This window comes from Petromyzon marinus, chromosome 11 (genome assembly GCF_048934315.1).
Source record: "Petromyzon marinus isolate PM22_M1 ecotype Great Lakes invasive population chromosome 11, UKy_Petmar_22M1.pri1.0, whole genome shotgun sequence".
Taxonomy (NCBI): Eukaryota; Metazoa; Chordata; class Hyperoartia; order Petromyzontiformes; family Petromyzontidae; genus Petromyzon; species Petromyzon marinus.
The window spans coordinates 5,076,584-5,096,497 of record NC_133677.1 but is presented as its reverse complement, the minus strand read 5'-3'; the positions used below and the strand labels follow the sequence as shown (position 1 = coordinate 5,096,497).

At 46.0% G+C, this 19,914-nt stretch overlaps 1 protein-coding gene across 1 annotated transcript; it reads left to right on the top strand.

The window, feature by feature from the left end:
• The first annotated feature begins 14,176 nt into the window (after positions 1 to 14,176).
• LOC116941309 (histamine H2 receptor-like) lies at positions 14,177 to 18,222 on the top strand. Its single transcript, XM_032952226.2, has 3 exons — positions 14,177 to 15,589; positions 16,344 to 16,520; positions 17,415 to 18,222. Exons 1-3 carry the CDS (start codon positions 15,300 to 15,302, stop codon positions 18,049 to 18,051), a joined length of 1,104 nt encoding a protein of 367 aa, XP_032808117.1. The 5' UTR covers positions 14,177 to 15,299; the 3' UTR covers positions 18,052 to 18,222.
• The last annotated feature ends 1,692 nt before the right edge of the window (positions 18,223 to 19,914 follow it).

Here is a 19,914-nt window from a genome sequence, read left to right as displayed (position 1 = left end):
AAGCAGTTAGCAGTGGAGAGAGCACAGTGATAGCGGAGAGCAGAGACGAAGCAGTTAGCAGTGGAGAGAGCACAGTGATAGCGGAGAGCAGAGAACAGAGACGAAGCAGTTAGCAGTGGAGAGAGCACAGTGATAGCGGAGAGCAGAGACGAAGCAGTTAGCAGTGGAGAGAGCACAGTGATAGCGGAGAGCAGAGACGAAGCAGTTAGCAGTGGAGAGAGCACAGTGATAGCGGAGAGCAGAGACGAAGCAGTTAGCAGTGGAGAGAGCACAGTGATAGCGGAGAGCAGAGAACAGAGACGAAGCAGTTAGCAGTGGAGAGAGCACAGTGATAGCGGAGAGCAGAGACGAAGCAGTTAGCAGTGGAGAGAGCACAGTGATAGCGGAGAGCAGAGAACAGAGACGAAGCAGTTAGCAGTGGAGAGAGCACAGTGATAGCGGAGAGCAGAGAACAGAGACGAAGCAGTTAGCAGTGGAGAGAGCACAGTGATAGCGGAGAGCAGAGAACAGAGACGAAGCAGTTAGCAGTGGAGAGAGCACAGTGATAGCGGAGAGCAGAGAACAGAGACGAAGCAGTTAGCAGTGGAGAGAGCACAGTGATAGCGGAGAGCAGAGAACAGAGACGAAGCAGTTAGCAGTGGAGAGAGCACAGTGATAGCGGAGAGCGAAGCAGCCAGCAGTGGGGGAAGCACAGAGACATCGGAGCTGACGGAGAAGTGGAGATTGGAGAGACAAAGGCGGCGAGTCGAGTGAGGCACGTCGAGCGAGCTGTGGCAACAAGGGAACTGTGGAGCATTGAGGACACGTGGAGAACTGTCAATAAAGTGGTGTTGGAAGAAAGACAAAAGTTATCCGAGTGAAATCAACCACTACAGATATTGAGTGAGAGAGTGCAGTGAGATAACATCTTCATGTACTCGGTGGATATTTGGTGCACACATTTATTTGACTCTAAAATCTGGCTTGTTGTTTATTTTTCGTATGCCTTGTGTTACCACGTCTTATAAATGCGTACGGTGCATACATCGTTTTCAGAATCTTTATGCTGGAAGGATCTGATGGGCTATAACGCGTTTTTTTATAGATTTCCAGTTTTACACGCAATCGCATCATCTTGTAAAAGCTTTATGTTGACCAAAAAAAGCCAGACGAACCTATCATTTGCAACTGTATTGTGTTATTTAAAACAACGTTATACAAGTAGAAAGCCTCGCACGCAATTTTGTGTAACATCCAAAGTATATTTAGCCACACAAACTTTGTTTCAAATATCTTAACCTTCAAAAGACTGGACACGGTAAACAAAAACAATACCCTTGTACTAAGTGCACTAACACTTTTTTTCTATTAATATTCGGCAGAATAAGTTAGGGACCACTTAGATGCGTCATTAAAATAAAATGTATACGTATTTCTACAATATATCTTGCACTGCATTTTCACATTAGTACTCTACTTTTCCGTCATTTTCAAAACCTATAAAATGCATTCCCCTACATGCTAGAAAATTGCTCAAATTGTCTCTCCGAATGCAGACACTGCCAATCCTGCGCGTTATGAAAACGCCACGTGCAATATACGGAAGGCGAGACAGCGGGTTATTGAAATAAGAAAATAACAACACCGCCGAATCATGAAGCGGTCCCCGTGACCGTCTTGCAAAAACGCACCACATTTCTCTCCCCCATGAATAAATCACCGAGTGTGCAAATATTTTGTGAATTTGACAAAAGCAGTCCAAAAAAGGTGTCGAGGGGAACTGTTCAGCCACAGTTCGGTGGCAAAAGAATAAATAAAACGCGCCTAATGTGCCGCGGCAGCTGTAGAGGTGTCCTCAGCGGAGGTGCATTCGCAAACTTCAGGTTGCCAGGCAGCTGTGCGAGACGGAAGGTGGTGGGGCGGAGGGCTGGCGGTGGCAAGCAAAACAAAGGATGAAGGCTGATGCCCGGAGGAGGAGGGGGGGGAGGGTCTAACCAAGAGACATTTCTCATTCACTTCCTTCTTAAGACCGCCAGCACCCGAGGCGATGCATTAGCGGGGGCCACCACCGTGCGACCATCGGGCGCGAGCACTCAGGCACGCAGGATGCACGGCGACCTGGAAGAGCATTCCCGGCCAGGTGTTTACCTGCGCCGACAGCGGCCCCGCGGCAAATGTGTGCAAACGACTCGTAGCCGAGTTCCCTTCAACGCCGCGCGTCGATTTGCGGCGGCGAGTGAATGGGGGGGGGGGGGGGGGGGGGCTCCCAGGGGGGGGGGGCTCCCAGGGGGGGGGGGGCTCCCAGGGGCTCCCAGGGGCTCCCAGGGGCTGGCACTCACACCGATGCATTTGTCACGAGAAGCTCCTGATTTATTTATTTTCATTAAACAAAAATTATAAACGCTCAAGGTTAACATCCATGGGGCCGCTATGCTAGTGTCAAAATGATTTGCAAAATTAAGAAGATTTCGGAAGATCCGGAAATTGTTTTTTTTGTATTCTGAAAGGAGACGTGACGGCACTATTATGGCATTACATCAGTTGACATGACATTGAGCGATCTATTGTGAGCCCTAAAACATGGACATATACAGCAATTTAAATTATCAGAAAATCTAAAAGTAACATTTTCGATCAGCGGCTGTGCCATATAGTTCGGAGACATTGTCATTAACGCAACAACAAAAACTCGAACAAATAACTGAAAAGTCCGCAAAGAAGTATGGCGAGATGGATGTTTTGAATTACAATGAGAGTCACAGAGGACCACATGCAATACAGAACACACACAGGCTGAAGACACGCCCGCTGTTGAGAAAAACAAGTTGGCTTGCAGAGGACACGTCGCTCGGAGGGATGATGGCCAAGAAAAAAGTGAATGAGTGTGGCAATCAAGGAATTAATCGCATTCGAGGAGATGGAGTAATGAGGGTAAATGGTATGAAATGGTAGGTGAAACGAGCACATTGAAGGACAGTACAGTATTTAAACGTGACTCATTCCTGAACAATTTCATACCAGTATCAACTACATGTTTCATACTGTCACTATTAAAGGTTCATTATCTCCTTGCTATCTCATTACGTTATAAGCTAGAGTTGAGTTTTACACGCATCTGATGATTAGGTGCAAATTAAACGTCGTACGAGGGCCACAGATTGAAATATTTCACCACTTAATGACTTCCTTACGTGCACAAATAGATCTTCTGCAAATGCCTCGTGAGGAAAAGTCAACGGTTTAAATAAATTGCACCCTAATTGGCACGATTAAAAAAAATCTCTCTCTTTTTTTCTTCAGTATATTTTCTGTCTCTTTCTCCCTTCTCTTCCGTGCCTCAGATCACGACTACGGTGGTTATTCTACGACGGGAACGGCGTCCTGTCCTGGTTCTGTTTTTCTAGGTTTGCTTTTATTTAAAATATGAATTAATTTACACGTTCATTGCATATATATATCTATCTCAGAACCGCCACGTAACCAAATTGTATCGACGGTTAAATTTGATTTGAAGCGTGCGATCGTGTGGATAGAGATGTCCAGCAGAACGTGGCTCGTTTTACGTCTTCAATTCATCAAACGAAGCATAACATGCCTGCAGTGAGGTTGCCAAAGCAACATTCCTGGCAATGCACACGGGCGTTTGACACTCATCGTTGGGACAGAGGGCTTTTCAGGTGAAATTCAAGATCACCAGCTAAACTAAACTTTTACAGCAGTGCGTTCATTTATTACTTTGCCATAGACACGCTGTACATGTACAGGCCGTTTCGTCAATCCACTGCTGGAGGAGGTCCTCTTCGCACTGTGTAGGCCGTGGGGGGATTTTTTGACCATATTTCACCACAATTGTCAGCACGGCTTGGTGCAGTTGCGGGGGTTAAGAAGGGCGAGAAAATAGCAATGATTGTTGCTGCACTGCCCTCTACTGACCGTAACCTATCCAGGCACCCTGGAGGCAAGACGCCTGGTTAGCTACCGAGGTCTGATGAAGTCGGGCCCATTCTGGGCTATTTGGTCATAGGCTATGGGCACAGCACCTCGGCAGATTCCAAACATTTGACCATAAGGACAACAACCCGATGAAGTTAACACAACACTGGTTGATCATGCAGAGCATCAACGGTATATGTTTTTTGAAAATTAACTTTTTGATACAGTAATTATTGCTTCCTGTTTATTGAAGATACTAAAATAGATTTATGTTTTCTCCAATTGTGTCAGAGTGCCACCCAGAAGATGATTTCAGAGGACTACTTACAAAGCTATTTCCGTAGGGCATCTAATCCAAAAAAAGTCCAATGTATCCATATGAACACGGCAACTTTTATGTCCGCTGCAAAGATGATTGTTGCATGTCAAACAACATTTTTGTTTTATTGCAGATCTCGGAAAAACTCAAATGTATGCGGTAAAATATTAACCGTGGCACGCCACAGGAGTAAGAAGAAGTGAGCTGCACTGAGCAGCGTCTGTTTCCACAAGGGTCAGGGAGAGTGGAGGGATGCAGGAGCTGCCTGATTTATGAGCGGCTCGAGCTGATTTAGATATGATTCTGTACCGAGACCATCAGCTTGCTGGACCTGTCTGCCCCGGTTTAATCACGGGCGGCGATTCTAGCTCAGTGCCGGCCCGAGTCACCCGGCTACCTTCAGTAATCTTTTTTTTTACAATCAGTACGAGTTGCGAATAGACCTTGGCACGTAACAAATACAGCAGCATAGTTATACTGCTCCACTGTATTTTACTACGACAGTGTGTAATATAATTCTATACCCCATTCGTTCAACCTATAGCTCTAACAATGTAATGTTTTTTTCTCTAAATAAATCGTTTGTATTTACATTATTACGGTTGGGTTACATGGATGGTTGTCGTGTTCATATGGATACATTGGACTTTTTTATATGCATGTTTTCTTTGTGTACCAAGCCGAGCATGCTTGCGAATACATGATGGCAATTCCAATGTCCATATCAACGTTTTGCTGTCAATACTAAGATAAATAGACACAGTCCTGCATTCAAATCATACGTTATGCACTCATATGTTTCCATATTCTCCGTGGACACAGCCACAAACAAATACCATGCTGGATGATGAATATATATGAAGACGTTAATTAGTACATTACTTTAAATATAGCTATTGGTACTATTGCTTTTTTTTATCAGTATATGTAACCACATAATGTTAGCATACCTCCAGTGTGCTAACATTATGTGCAATCACCCAATGCCGCAATTTTATGAAATGGCCAAGTTTCATAGGTCCTTTCTCACCACACAGCGACATACATGGGTACATCACAGTGAGTCGATCAATAGGACTCACGTGTTGTGGAGTAAAGTGTGGGCAACTCTACATCCTCCAAGGCATCTGACCAGCATGGAAGAGTAGGCCAAATACATCCGCTAGAGGGGCTCTCGAGTCCCCTCTAGTGGAGGCACTTAAGCAAGCACCTTTTACCTCGTATTACTAAACTGAACGCTAAACTTTTAATTTTACCAGGTAATGCCCATTTGAGCTATATAGCTCTTTTTTCAGAAGCGACATGGCCACAAATGATAGCTCAATGAAACGGCTTATCGCGTGTAATATGTATAGCAGTCAGATACTCTAAACCAGTGGTTCTTAACCTTGTTGGAGGTACCGAACCCCACCAGTTTCATATGCGCATTCACCGAACCCCTCTTTAGTGAAAAATAAAATGTGATTTTTTTCAAATTCAAGACATAGATATGTTTTTTACTGGTACACAAAATGAGCCGTGCATGAACATTACCTTGTTCAAAGAATAAAACCAACACAATGCATAAACTCACAACAAATTACATACCTGGAAATCAATGTGACTTCTGCTGTTGCCTTTGAGAGATCAGTTCAGATATGCGTGGCTTCACCTTGGCAAGTGCCACTCTCATGTCATTTTCACAGCAAAGTCTGTTCCTTTTCTTCGTTTTTATGTCCAGCATCCTCGAAAAGGATTGCTCACAAAGATATGTTGTAACAAATGGTATAAAAAAATCCAGGGCTTTCTTAGCAATAACTGGATACTTGTTCATTTGTCGACACCAAAACGTTGAGAGCGTTGTTGTTCTGAAGAGTTGCTGTTGAACCTGGCTCTGCTGAATTTCAATGATTTCGTCGAGGAATTCATCATTGACATCTGCTGTTTCAACAGCAAACGTGAACGGCTGTCTCACCCATGCTGGATATGACTCTCTTGTAGGGAAATATCCGTCGAGAGACTTTGCAAGCTCATCTAAGTGCGTGGCAATTGTTTGCTTCAGTTCCGTGGATACAGAAATATCTCCGATTCCAGACACATTTTCGATCTTACTTGCACAGTCGTCCAGAAGCGGGAAGTTTGCGAAGTTATTGTTCTCTGTTCGTCGTTTCCATAACGGTAGCTTTTTTTGAAAAGCCTTCAGGTGTTCTTCCGCTTCCATGATATTGACTCCACCACTCTGCATCTGCTGATTGAGATGATTGAGAGCTGCGAATATATCAGCCATGTACGCTAAAATGAGAATGAACTCGGGATTTTTGAAGCAATCTGCATGGCAGTGTTGGTGCTCTTGCAAAAACAGGGCTAATTCCACACGCATGGCAAAAACACGATTCAGCACCTGTCCCCGGGATAACCACCGAATATTAGAATGGAGCAGAAGTACCTCAAATTCAGAGCCCATTTCTTTACACAGCTCACTGAAGATGCGGTGCCTCAGAGCACTTTTTCGCACATAGTTCACACATTCCACCACAGTTTTTAATACTTCTGCCATTTTTGGAGGTAAGGTTTTTGTTGCCAACGCATGCCTGTGCAGAATACAATGCGTCACAATGATGTGTGGTGCATCGGCCTTTACTAGCGCACCAAAACCAGACTTTCTTCCCAGCATGACTGGAGCTCCGTCCGTACAAACTGCAGAAACCATATCCCATGAAAGATTGTTGTCTCTGAAGAAGTCATCCACAAGCTTCTTCACATCGGCTGCCTTCGTTGTTGTTGTAAGAGGCTTACAAAATAAAAACTCTTCTTTTATCATGTCGTCTTTCACATAGCGTACAAAAACAGCAAGCTGGCTTAGATCAGAAACGTCTGTGGTTTCGTCGAGTTGAAGGCTGAATTTTGCCGGGCTTGAAATCAGATCCGCGACTACTTGAGCCAAGATGTCTTTACTCATGTCTTCTATTCTATCACTGACGGTGTCATTTGAAAGGGGAATTTGGGATAATTTACCTTCGGCCGCTGTTCCGAGTATCAGATTCGCCATCTTTAATGCAGCTGGTTTCACAAGTGTTTCACCAATGGTGTGTGGCTTGCCCTGCTTTGCGATCAGGTAAGCAACTTCGTACGATGCTGTCAGGATCGGTTTGTTAACAGGTACAAATCCAAGAGCAGGCAGAGTGGCCCTTTCATCGAATCTGGCTCTCTTCACCCTGAATTCAGCAAGTGTTGTGTTCTTGTATTCCCCGTCTCCATGCAGCTTCAAGAAGTGTTCCTTTAGTTTTGCCGGTGCAAGACTAGAGTTGCTCAACTTGGCGTTGCAAATCATGCAGATAGGACGCTCACTCCCATCACGTTCCGTGATACATGAGAATCCATGTTGTACATATTCGTCCGACCACTTTCTTCTTTTGCCCGACATAGTTAGTATGGATAAAATATTAAAGAAATCACACGACGTACGACAACAACAGTCACACGTTGACTACTGAGTACGCACTAAATTCCCCGCAGCGCTGATTGGCCAAGCAGTGTAGCATGATCATCTGCAGCCAGTGATGGCCAAGCGGGCCGTGTGTGTCATCACAAATTTACACAATAATTCAAGTGTGTCCGGACCTCCGTGGCGGGGGCTCTGCCGAACCCCTGAGATCGACTCACCGAACCCCTGGGGTTCGATCGAACCCAGGTTAAGAACCACTGCTCTAAACGCATGTTGATTATAAATGTGGAGGGGAGAAACCGGAAGACATGGAGAAAATCCACGTGACAACGGGGAGAACACGCAAACTCGAAATATACAGGCGTAAATGGCGGGATCGAACCCACGACATCCTGCATACCAGGCGAGGTAGTTAACATCTCCTAGCCACCGAGACGCCCACTATTAATAGCCACACGATCTGATTAGCTGCAAAGCAAATGTAGACATGTATAACTTTATATGTTATCCTACATTATTTTTTATTATAAAGTAATAGGTCAAGTAGTTTACATTGTGTGTCATATTTTCTGCCGATTGTCACATCTAAAGAAAAAAATTTAAGTTCGTACACATTAATTATCTGACATATAATAATAACAGCGTTTTGTCATTTGATGTTTGCACCTCCGATTAGTACGGTTGGCTACCCACGGTGCGACAGACATTCAACAAAAAAATGTTATCTTTTCACCATACTTCACCATATATATACGTGCACACGAATGCAAGTGTAGTTTGGTGAACGTGTGGTGCAGTTCAGATACCACTTTCCACTGATGTTAGCTATGGCTGGAAATCAAACTCAGGTCGTTCGATTTGTACGCTAACCATTGTATCACTGCTTCATTCACCATTTCTATAAAGCATTGCACTTTATATATATAAAGTATATGATGCTTTATGCTTACAAAATATTCATGAATATGTTCAAAATCGATGACTTCATAAGTATTATCAGCATCAGCTACGATCTAGCCACTGCGACTGGATGAAGTGCTTCCCAAGCCAATCGAGCTCATGCGCACGAGCTTATTTCATCGCTCCATCTCCAAGGTGGATGACCTCATCTCATCACTCCATCTCCCAGGTGGATGACCTCCTCATCTCATCGCTCCATCTCCCAGGTGGATGACCTCCTCATCTCATCGCTCCATCTCCCAGGTGGATGACCTCCTCATCTCATTGCTCCATCTCCCAGGTGGATGACCTCCTCATCTCATCGCTCCATCTCCCAGGTGGATGACCTCCTCATCTCATCGCTCCATCTCCAAGGTGGATGACCTCCTCATCTCATCGCTCCATCTCCAAGGTGGATGACCTCCTCATCTCATCGCTTCATCTCCCAGGTGGATGACCTCATCTCATCGCTCCATCTCCCAGGTGGATGACCTCCTCATCTCATCGCTCCATCTCCAAGGTGGATGACCTCCTCATCTCATCGCTCCATCTCCCAGGTGGATGACCTCCTCATCTCATCGCTCCATCTCCCAGGTGGATGACCTCATCTCATCGCTCCATCTCCCAAGTGGATGACCTCCTCATCTCATCGCTCCATCTCCCAGGTGGATGACCTCCTCATCTCATCGCTCCATCTCCAAGGTGGATGACCTCCTCATCTCATCGCTCCATCTCCCAGGTGGATGACCTCATCTCATCGCTCCATCTCCCAGGTGGATGACCTCCTCATCTCATCGCTCCATCTCCAAGGTGGATGCCTTCCTCATCTCATCGCTCCATCTCCAAGGTGGATGACCTCCTCATCTCATCGCTCCATCTCCCAGGTGGATGACCTCCTCGTCTCATCGCTCCATCTCCAAGGTGGATGACCTCATCTCATCGTTCCATCTCCAAGGTGGATGATCTCATCTCATCGCTCCATCTCCCAGGTGGATGACCTCCTCATCTCATCGCTCCATCTCCCAGGTGGATGACCTCCTCATCGCATCGCTCCATCTCCCAGGTGGATGACCTCCTCATCTCATCGCTCCATCTCCCAGGTGGATGACCTCCTCATCTCATCGCTCCATCTCCAAGGTGGATGACCTCCTCATCTCATCGCTCCATCTCCACCCCTCCTCGGGTGCCTTCCCTACAGTGAAACATTGATTGCATTTTAAGTTCCGTAAAAGCTGTACGTATCTGATACCCCACCTGTCAACCCATACGGTTTACCCCGTATTCTTGTACAGGGAAACTGAGTTTTAAGGTCCATACGGCATACAGCCGTTTCAATACGGGCAAACACAAATAGTCTATTTGTTTGTGTTTCTCCCCTTGTGATGGGACTTTGTAGGATGAACGTTGAGAATTATAAGGGGCACGGCGTGACCAATAAGGTCTGAGTTGGTCTGTAATTAGGTGGGCACTGATAAGAGCTTGACAGGTATGTGATACCAAAGTATGGTTTTCCATCTGCCTCGTGCGCAAATGGATTATAATAATTTTTGCACGGTGAAGATTTTGCTATAATCCAAAAAATTGGGCAAACGTGTATGCTGAAGAAATTTTAATTGGGCAAACACGGGATTTTCAACATTAGCATTCAATAACAGTAATATTTGCATGTAACACCTGCTATACAAAGGTCTCTAGAGAAATTCAAATGGCTTTTCAGAGTTAATTGAGCTCAAACATATGGAGCATTGGGGTGAAATGACAAGGCGTCTGTGAACGGTTGACTGTGCCTTAAGTGAAGGAAAAAAAAGTTAATTATGCGGGTTTTTTTTTATACATCGGGAACAAGTACCCTTTGTCTCCTACCAAATAACATTGCAAAAAAAAAACCACGCACACTTTGATCTAAATCTGGTTGACAAAAACTACAAAAATGTAAAAAATGCATTTTAATAACAATGCAGCGCGAAGTTGTTAGTCTGCACGAGACAAAGCCATTTCTTGAGCATCCAGCCGGTGCCCATCTCCCTGTTAGCAGCCCGAAGCTAGCGGTGGAAATTCCACATTACTATGGGTGTGGGAGTCGACCCCATAGGAAAACCACTGTTGACTTCTCCACAAAGTGGTGGGCTGAGTCAACCAACTCCAATTGTTGTGATTTAAACTCACAACTTTTCCAATGCAAGCCGCTTACTCTGCACAATAAACGATGAAGAATTTAAACTAATTAGTGGACGCAAGACACTAAAGGAAGATAATTGAAGTTATTTTGAGATACCATTCAGACAACCAGCATCTGCCCCTTGTTGTTAAACGCGACCCAACCCCAATGACTATTTCTCCTTATTATTCTTCTTCTTAAGCTGTTGAGATCACCGGAATGCTAACATTGAACTCCGTGACCAGACTCTTTGGTTCTTTCGTTAAAGTCACGTAGATAGAAAATTAATAGACCACGTGACGTTTCGATCGCGACACAAACAACCGTCATCAGGTGAACACAGCAGGAGAACTGCTGACGCAAGTGAGGGATTATGCAACACACTGCATTTCAGCATGAGCCGGCTTGTAAATATCCCACTAGGAACAGACCCACTCGTCCTACACGTGGTGATGTGACCTGCATCTGGATGTTTGCCTGTGAGACCATGTTGCAAGGGGCTGGAAGCACTTCTAAAGAGCGCATTTGTCCATCTAATTAATGTCACAAACATCAAGTCCTTCAAGCTGTGGGTCTGGCAGCGTGTTGGCTGACCCGACCCGGTGTGTGGTTATCCCCTAAGGCTGTGAAGGCCGGAATAAAAGAGAGAGAGAGAGAGAGAGTACCTCCTGCTAGTGTCTGTGAATTAGTACACTACACAAACATGAACGTGCTCATAATCGGACATCCTTCCACCAGCAGTGGCATGAGCAAGTAATACCATTGCTGCACTTGTACCTATGCCAATCAGAGTTTGCCTGGCAGATCCCTGACGTCAATTAGTCGTCTCTCAACTCCAGTCCTCGTGACACCCCACCCCCACAGAATACAGCTTTTTGCGACTACCAATCATCAGGTGCATGCAGTGTGCACTGGCTTAATTTTCAATAGCAAAGGTCAGGAATTTCAAAAATGTGAAACGTGGGTTGAGAAGCGGTTGAATCAGCAATGAGTACGGGTCCTCGCGTGCACACACACGAAATCCATTTTCAAAATACAGGGTGATCCGTTTATAGATATCCCACTGATTTATGACTCCTCTTACTTTATTCTCATCAGTTGATTGAATAATGCGAAAGCGATGGCTCCATATCTTCCACGTGGGAGTCTGACAAATTGAAGTCATGCATTGAGATTGAAGGGAGACGTGTGGCGGTTTTCAAATTAAACGTATGTTTACGCTGATTTATCCCGATTATTTTAGGATGGGTATCTGTAAACGGATCACCCCGTATAAATGCAAATATTACATTAAATTGAGGTTGCACATTAAATATATAATGACATCAAATGTTTGCAGCCTAATTACTATTAATAATCACTATGCTTGCACTGGCGTGATGTTTATTTTTTGCATAAATACACATCATTTTCCATAATAATGAAATCCATCCGTGCAGAATCGCTATCAGAACACAGCCAAAGAATATTTTAAGAGGAAAACGAGTGTTCAAACGCCAACGCAAAACGTTGCTGATTTACCCCGAATACCCTGCCGCGTCCCAAGCTACCCCCAAATCAGCGGCGATTCGGACACTGTGTATATGCAAAATACGCTAAACAAACCTCCAAAAATATCCCACGGTGTCAGAGTGACATTTAAAAATTGCACGCATAACCCCCTGCGTGGCTTTGCACGAGGAGGCTGAACGGAGCTGCAAACATGCAGCCAACATCGGGGCCAAAGGCATTCTTGCGATACGACCAGCGGGGCCTAAGTTGTCGAGTGCGCATGCAGTGCAACTGCCACAGCTAACAGCGTCCACGTCACTCATGGGGTCACCGCCACCACCATCCTGCTCTGCCCGGCGTGGGTTAAACAACCCGCGAGACCGATACGGCATTGGCAGGCGAGAGGGGAGCGAAGAATCTTGGTCATTTGATAAAACTGCAGCATTGGGTGATTGAATATAGTGTTAGCACACTGGAGGTATGCTAAGCTTATGTTGTTAAATATGATATTTTAAAAACAGCAGGAGTAGCAATAGCTATACTGTATTTGAAGTCCTGCATTAATGAACTTCTTGATAAATACTAACCATCCAGTACGATATTTTTTTGCGGCTGTGTCCGCTGCGAATATGGAGACATGTCAGTGCATAACGTGGGATTTGAATGCAGGACTGTGTCTCTGGGTGCGTGTTTGGACACATTTGATCAAATTCAAAAGGTGTTGCCCTGTAATTTCTCGCTCAAACCACTGCTGGCAGAGAACCCTCCAGTGAAGGGAGCTCTCGAGAACCCCTCTTCGAGGGTAGTTTTGGCCTACTCTTCCACACCGGCCGAGTGTCTTGTACCCCATCACATTCAATCTTCCGACTCACTAAACTGTGCTGCACCCGTATTCTTAGTTTTTTCGGTAAAGTCACGTTGAAGAGAAACAACAAAATAATAAAATATATATAAAACAATAACAAATTATCACGACGTTTCGACCATAACTCAAACGGTCATCATTTGAAACGTCGTGAGAATTTTTTATTGTTTTATATATATTTTATTATTTTGTTGTTTCTCTTCAACGTGACTTTACCGAAAAAAACTAAGAATATGAATTACTGCAGTCGCGAAAGCTTTAAATCAAAATTTGTGCTGCACCCGGTTTTTTTTTTCCTCCCGAGTGGACAGAGACGGGGGCGATTTTAGAAACTCGCCCAATGATTCACTGCCTCGTGGGGCGAATGACCCGGTGACCTCTGTCGGGATTGACCTCTGAAGTCCAGCGGTGCTAACCATTGCACCGTGGCATCCTCCCCATGTATGATACAAAGGTAAATAAACAAAAACAACTTTAGTACATTTGACGAATGTGCCTTCACACATAGAACGTATTCCACTGACAGATTTGCGGTGAATTTTCAACCCTTCTAATTGTAAAGTCGATTACAAAAATGTCTTTGCCCGTTCAAAGCCCCCATTACAATATAATTAGTTTGCGCATTCACGCTCGCTCTGATGGACAAAGGCATAGGGAATTAAACTGTCTGCACTCAAGCATGTGGTCATGACTGCACTCTGCACCGCCAATGCAAATTTGAGTCTCGGGTTACGTGCATACTGTAGCCTTTGGTACAAAAAAGAGAAAATTAAAAGCTTTGGACTGATCATTCACGGTGGAGCGGCAGTGGAGTGGTGAGCGAGCTGCACTAGAATCCTGATGTGACCGCAGTTTGATTTCTTGTTAGGAGAAGCAAACCTTGGACCATCTCCCGAGATGCCCCGCAGCACCACAATGCACTCCTCAAGATTTGGCAATGCCAATACCGGAAGCGGTGGCCTGTGGAGATATACTGGGAAAAGACGATATAGGTTGGATAGGAGACACGACTAAGAAGAAGTTTGATTTGTGCAGAAAGCTAACATCAGTGACAGATACCGTCAGAACCGGTCCTGCCCTCCACCCCCCAACCGTACACCAACCCACACCGACCAGCTTGGTGAAGTATGGTCAAACAACCCCAACGATTGCCATGAAGTTGGTGGATTGAGAGTAGCTGGAATTTATTTCTATTCTTTTTGTTATTGACAATTCAACCAAAATCTACAAAGTGTGAGTTTGTGTCTCATCGGCTGTGGTTCGGTGCCAAACTCAGAAATAGCTCAACGTATTCTCAAGTGAAGTGTTTATATTAACATCAATTATGCAAGTAATAAATGGTACATTTATAGAATTACACTCATGGTTTGCGTTACAAACCCTTTTCATAGGGGAGTTTTGTCACGACTCCCACACTACGATCAAACGCGAGTGCCTCTATTGGGTCGATGAAGCTCATTGTGCTACAGGGGACCAGAAGCTGCTGTACTTCCCCCCCCTCATCCCCCTAAATTGGATTGCCAGGCACGACAGACCGCCAACAATGAAATGCAACAATCCAGACAGCCCTCTAGAAATACCAAATTGGCAAACGTCTCGCCGCCACGCCGTCTCGGTCCCTCTCGTCTTGAGCTCAATCCGTTCCACGCTCCCCTCCAGCCCTTCATTTTGTTTTCTCTCTTAGAAACAGCGTTCACTTCGCTGGGGTGGGACGCCTCTCGCCTCTCCTCTGCTCATTTACGAGATTCAACGTCTTAATATTCAACGGCTTAATTTGCACAGTGCAAGTGCCAATTTAACCACGGGCGTGTTTCTCCAAAGGCTGCGTTTTCATCTCGGGGGCTTCTTGGAAACAAGCTCATTACGAATGTAACCAATGGTACGTGACATTTCGATGTATATATATTTTTTTCTCGACAGATTTCAGCATCAGTTCCGTCGCGTGCTCAAACACGACATTGCGGGTACGTTCACGATCAAGACTGCGCTTTAACTGCAACTGCACCGCCAATACGATCACTGGAATGACCAAGCCCAAAAACAACTTCGCAGCGAACGTATAGCAATCGTACATAGCGAACCGCATCATCTTTCCACGTCAGATATCTTGTCGAACGTGCAACACGCGCGCGCGCGAGCCGCACACTCTTTCAAAAAGAGGGGGGGGGGGGAGGGGGGTGGAGGGGAATCGATGGCATCACCAAACTCGTCGCGACATCACGACAATACGTCCGTCGGAAGCAACTTCTCCGAGGGACGCGTGGACGGCAGTGACCGGCGGCTGGACGAGGTGGCTCTGTCGCCGGGCGCCCTCTCCGTGTGCGCTCTCCTGTCGCTCATCGACATCGTCACGCTCTTCGGCAACGCCGCGGTGCTGCTGTGCCCCTTGGTGGAGCGGCGTCTGCGCACGGTCACCTACATGTTCATCATGTCCCTGGCCACCGCCGACCTGCTGGTCGCCTGTCTCGTCATGCCGTTCAGGTGAGTGGCGTCGTGCGCCCGCGCGGTAGCCCCACGCGGCACAGGACGCTGCAACGTTCCGCACGCGCGACGTTTGTGCACTCCAGCGAGGCGCTACACCGCGAGAGGTATACGCGACCCAGGAGACAATTTAACGTTTCCGTAGATTGTTAAGCACGCGATGCATGCGTCGAATCGCGTGTGTTGAAGATCGATGCTTTACGGACCTGGTCCGGCAGTGGATTGCTCATGGCTGATGATGATGATGCGTTGCATGCAACTGGATAAAGGTTCACCTGCGGCTACTCTTGGCCGTTTTGTTTGTCACATTTTTTTCAACAAGAGAATGGATCTTGAATTCAACTAATAGCAGCTGTAGACTTTATTCCACAAGGTAGGAAAAACCCATTGAGACGTCAGTTCTATTTTGCTATGGAAACCTGAGTTGCCGAGTGACTGAACAGACTCAGTAAGGGGGCGAATCATTATACCCCGACTACCCCGAAGTACCCTTCAGGCAGAATACATTTACAAAAATACACGCAAGGAGACATTGCATCGTAACACTAACTCACTCGAGAGAGAGAAAGAGCTAACCAATATCACAGCAAAATGTGCAGGCGAGCCTGGCTAAAGCACAACTTATTTCATTATATCCGGTTCCATTTTCAATATGCACACCTTACAAATGCTACGCAGTTTGTATGAAGGTTTTGAAGGAGGCTTTATCTGCGTGCGTGGGTTTTTTTGTGTGTATCCATGTATGTGGACGCAGCATCATCTACGAAGTCACGGGCGTTTGGATTTTCGGAGAGCTCTTTTGCAAAGTGTGGATTTCTTTTGACGTGATGTTCTGCACAGCATCCATCGTGACCCTCTGCTTCATCAGCTTGGACAGATACTGCTCCGTGACCACGCCAAACCACTACCCAACGCGCATGTCTGGGAAAAGGTCAGCAGGCTCAGCACCTTATTGGCGCACGAAGCGCAAAATTCACCAGGCTTTTTCGCACGTTCTTGAAGCCTTGCACGATTCGAGAAACGCATCGACTCCGCTCTGTCGCGACTCTTCACAGTGCCGTTATGTTGCTGGCCACTTGGAATGTTTGGCCTTTGAGCTCGTGCTCAGCAGCCACAATAGTGATAGCAACAGAAAGCGCTTCCTGCATAAAGTTTGTCGATCTTTTTTTTTGTGTCCGAAATAATGAGACACATCTAACCAAAAAAAAGAGATCTACCCATTAATTGTCACAAAAATCGTGTCATGAAAAAAATCAAGCTATAGCAATTTTAATCTTTATTTGAAGCTTTCGTGACTGCAGGAATCCATACTCTTTGGTTCTTTCGCTAAAGTCACGTAGGTAGAAATGAAATAAATATTTATTTTATTTTTATTTATTTTATTTCTACCTACGTGACTTTACCGAAAGAACCAAAGAGTAAAGCAATTTTATTAGACGCACAATCAGCATGATCTAAGCTATTTATACATTTTTCTTTCGATGTGTGTAAACACGTTGCTACGACTCATGCGAGAAAACACCGCCGCTTACAATTGCTGGGTGCCAAAACATCTCCGTAAAATCGGCGATACGTATGAGTCTTAGACAGTGCAGTGTTCTAGATTGGTGCTTCACTTTCTCCAATCGCCTGCGCTAATTGCAACGCGCCTCAGAGGAGTCACGTTTCCAGATGCCGCGGGTTCTTTGCCAACCGTTAGAACAGCTGCAATGTGTCTTTGGACACTGCCGAACTTTACAAACATTTGCTTCGTCCCTCTGGCCTCGTTTGTCCGACACACCACCATCACTCATCTCCCCGTCCCCCCCCCCCCCCCCCATTTCAGGTGCATCGCGATGACCGTATCCATCTGGGTGTACTCGCTGCTCATCTCCTTCCTGCCAGTCACGCAGGGCTGGAACGAGATACCGGGCGTGCGCTTTGACGCGCGCCGCGAGTGCCTCTTCATCACCAACTGGGCGTTCGTGCTTGTCGCCTCGACGCTGGCCTTCTACTTGCCCTTCCTGGCCATGTGCACCATGTACTTCTTCGTGTACCGCGCGTCACGCCTCAAGGCGGCGCGCGTCGCCTCCCAGACCCTCGACATCCACTACCACCCCAACAGCCAGCGCCCCAACAACCCGCAGCTGGAGAACAAGGCCACGCGCACCATGAGCATCATCATCTCGGCCTTCGTCATGTGCTGGCTGCCCTACTTCGTCTTCAACGTGGCGATGAACGCTTACGGCTCCAAGCACGACAGGGTGGTGGTCACGATGTTTAAAATCATGACATGGCTTGGGTATTGCAACTCGGCCATAAATCCCGTGCTCTACGCTTTCCTCAACCGTGACTTCCAGCACGCGCTTAAGACGCTCTTTCTGTGCAGCCGCATGGGCTCAAGGGTTGACAAGATTGGAGAAGACATGGTGTCCATGGTGACGATATCCAAAACGCTGGCGAAGGAGCAGGAAGAGCCATGAGCACAGAAAGAGTACAAGCACAAATCAAATCAAAATCCAGGTCATTCGCCCATTGTCCGTTTGTTAAATTGTATTTTATCGAAAGTTTCCCCTGTGTCCGATTGTGAAGTGTTTTTTTTCCCCCTTCTGAAATTGATACTGCTGAAATAAATAACAGCGGTGTAACATTGATGATTTGAATGAGCAGCACAGTGTCTCACCACCGTTATTGTGATTCGTGAATGAAAATTTCAATATATTTTTTGTTAATAGAAAAAAATGCGTTACAAATATATTTAACAGATTTTTGCCACTGCCAGACGAGGGCCTGCCCATGCTACGTTCAGTCATGGGGATATTGTTTGACCGTACTTCACAACGCTGGTCAATGGGAGACTTTGAGAGTGGGTACTCAGTGCCGGTTGAGATATTACTTGCCACCAATCATACTCGCAGCCATGGCTAATGAGTTCATAACTCAGTGTGCAAACTACTGTGCCCTGCTCCACCCCTTCTGATATTTTATTGAACATGTTGGCATGCTCAAGCCTTAATTAATCATTCATTTTACTTTTGTATTGCAGCAACTTTAGTCGTTGGTGAACACACAGAGGAAGCCCGTGGAATCCAGCAGGGGTCACCAAAAGCTATCACAAACGTCCAACCAGTGACCCAGAGTATTTTTTTAAACCAAAAAGTGTCTACGATTTCTTTTTTGTAACAACGGTACAGAAGTAGAGTGCACAATTAGTGAGTGACTGGCGCACACGTGAAACGCCTCTGTGTTCCCCATGCTTTATCTAGGAGGCCGAAACAGAAGGAAAAGAGGGGAAAGAGAAAGAGAGAGATAAGGATACGGGAGAATAGAAGAAAAAGGGGAAAATAAGAGGCACATATTGGGAAACAGAATAACGAAACATAACTTAAAGACAACTTAAGCTCGACACATGGAAGCCACTAGGATGGTCCGTGTGACCCAATCATTATATTTATTATCAATCAGACTGCGTGAGGCGAGGAAACAAGATAACAAATATTAAACATTCGTTTGTCCAAAAAAATGTGAGAAGAGCAATTGAATCAAGCGTCAAGGTGAACGTTTATCTATTTTAGCTCGTTGTATTCAAAGGCCTTGTGCTGGATGACAGTGGCTGGTAATTACCACGCGGTATGTACACGCACATGAAAACACCTTTCGTCAATCCACTTCTGGATGAGGTTCTCGCCACACCAGTCTAGGTCAGTGAAGGTGGGGAGGAGGGGGGGGGGGCATAGACACGAGAGCATAGAAGCACAGTACAGGTTTCCCTCGCTTTATGCGGTTCGGTTTGTGCGATTTTGCATATATGCAGCTCACCAATTTCAACTCAAAATTCGCGATATGCAGTTTTAATTGTAGTCATGCCGCGATGCGGTCGGACGTGGGATCACATTGTGTGTGTACTGGAGGCGCTACTCGGCAAGCCAGCCAGCCAGCTGTCTCGTGCTGTCTTCGCTTTGTGCGCCCCCTTTTTTTTGGAAGAATCTACCGCACAGAGCGAGAGGAAGCCTACCCAGAAATGACGCAAGCCCACAGAGCAACACAACGGAGCTGTGTGTGCAGGTCAGCCGCCCATGCCAAGCACTGCCCACGCTCGACTCCGATTATGCCGATGGTTCAAAATCCTCTCTTGCAGCATTAACATCACAGGGCTCTTACGCCGGAGTAATGGTTAGCACACTGGACTGGGAAATCCAGAGGTTCGCCAGTTCAACATCCTCGTGCGGCGGTTAAAACGTGGGCTAGCCGATTGAATTCCCACCCCTCTGTCCCGCCCAGCTGGTATGGATGGGCACCACCCGTCGTGTGTCGCGGGGTCACGTGTCGCAGGTTTTCCAAACCTC

Bases quoted from the DNA above. Each gene is read 5' to 3' on its own strand.
- LOC116941309 (XM_032952226.2), top strand. From the start codon at position 15,300: ATGGCATCACCAAACTCGTCGCGACATCACGACAATACGTCCGTCGGA. The intron at 15,590-16,343 runs GTGAGTGGCGTC...ATGTGGACGCAG, and splicing joins TGTCTCGTCATGCCGTTCAG to CATCATCTACGAAGTCACGG. The intron at 16,521-17,414 runs GTCAGCAGGCTC...CCCCCATTTCAG, and splicing joins ACGCGCATGTCTGGGAAAAG to GTGCATCGCGATGACCGTAT.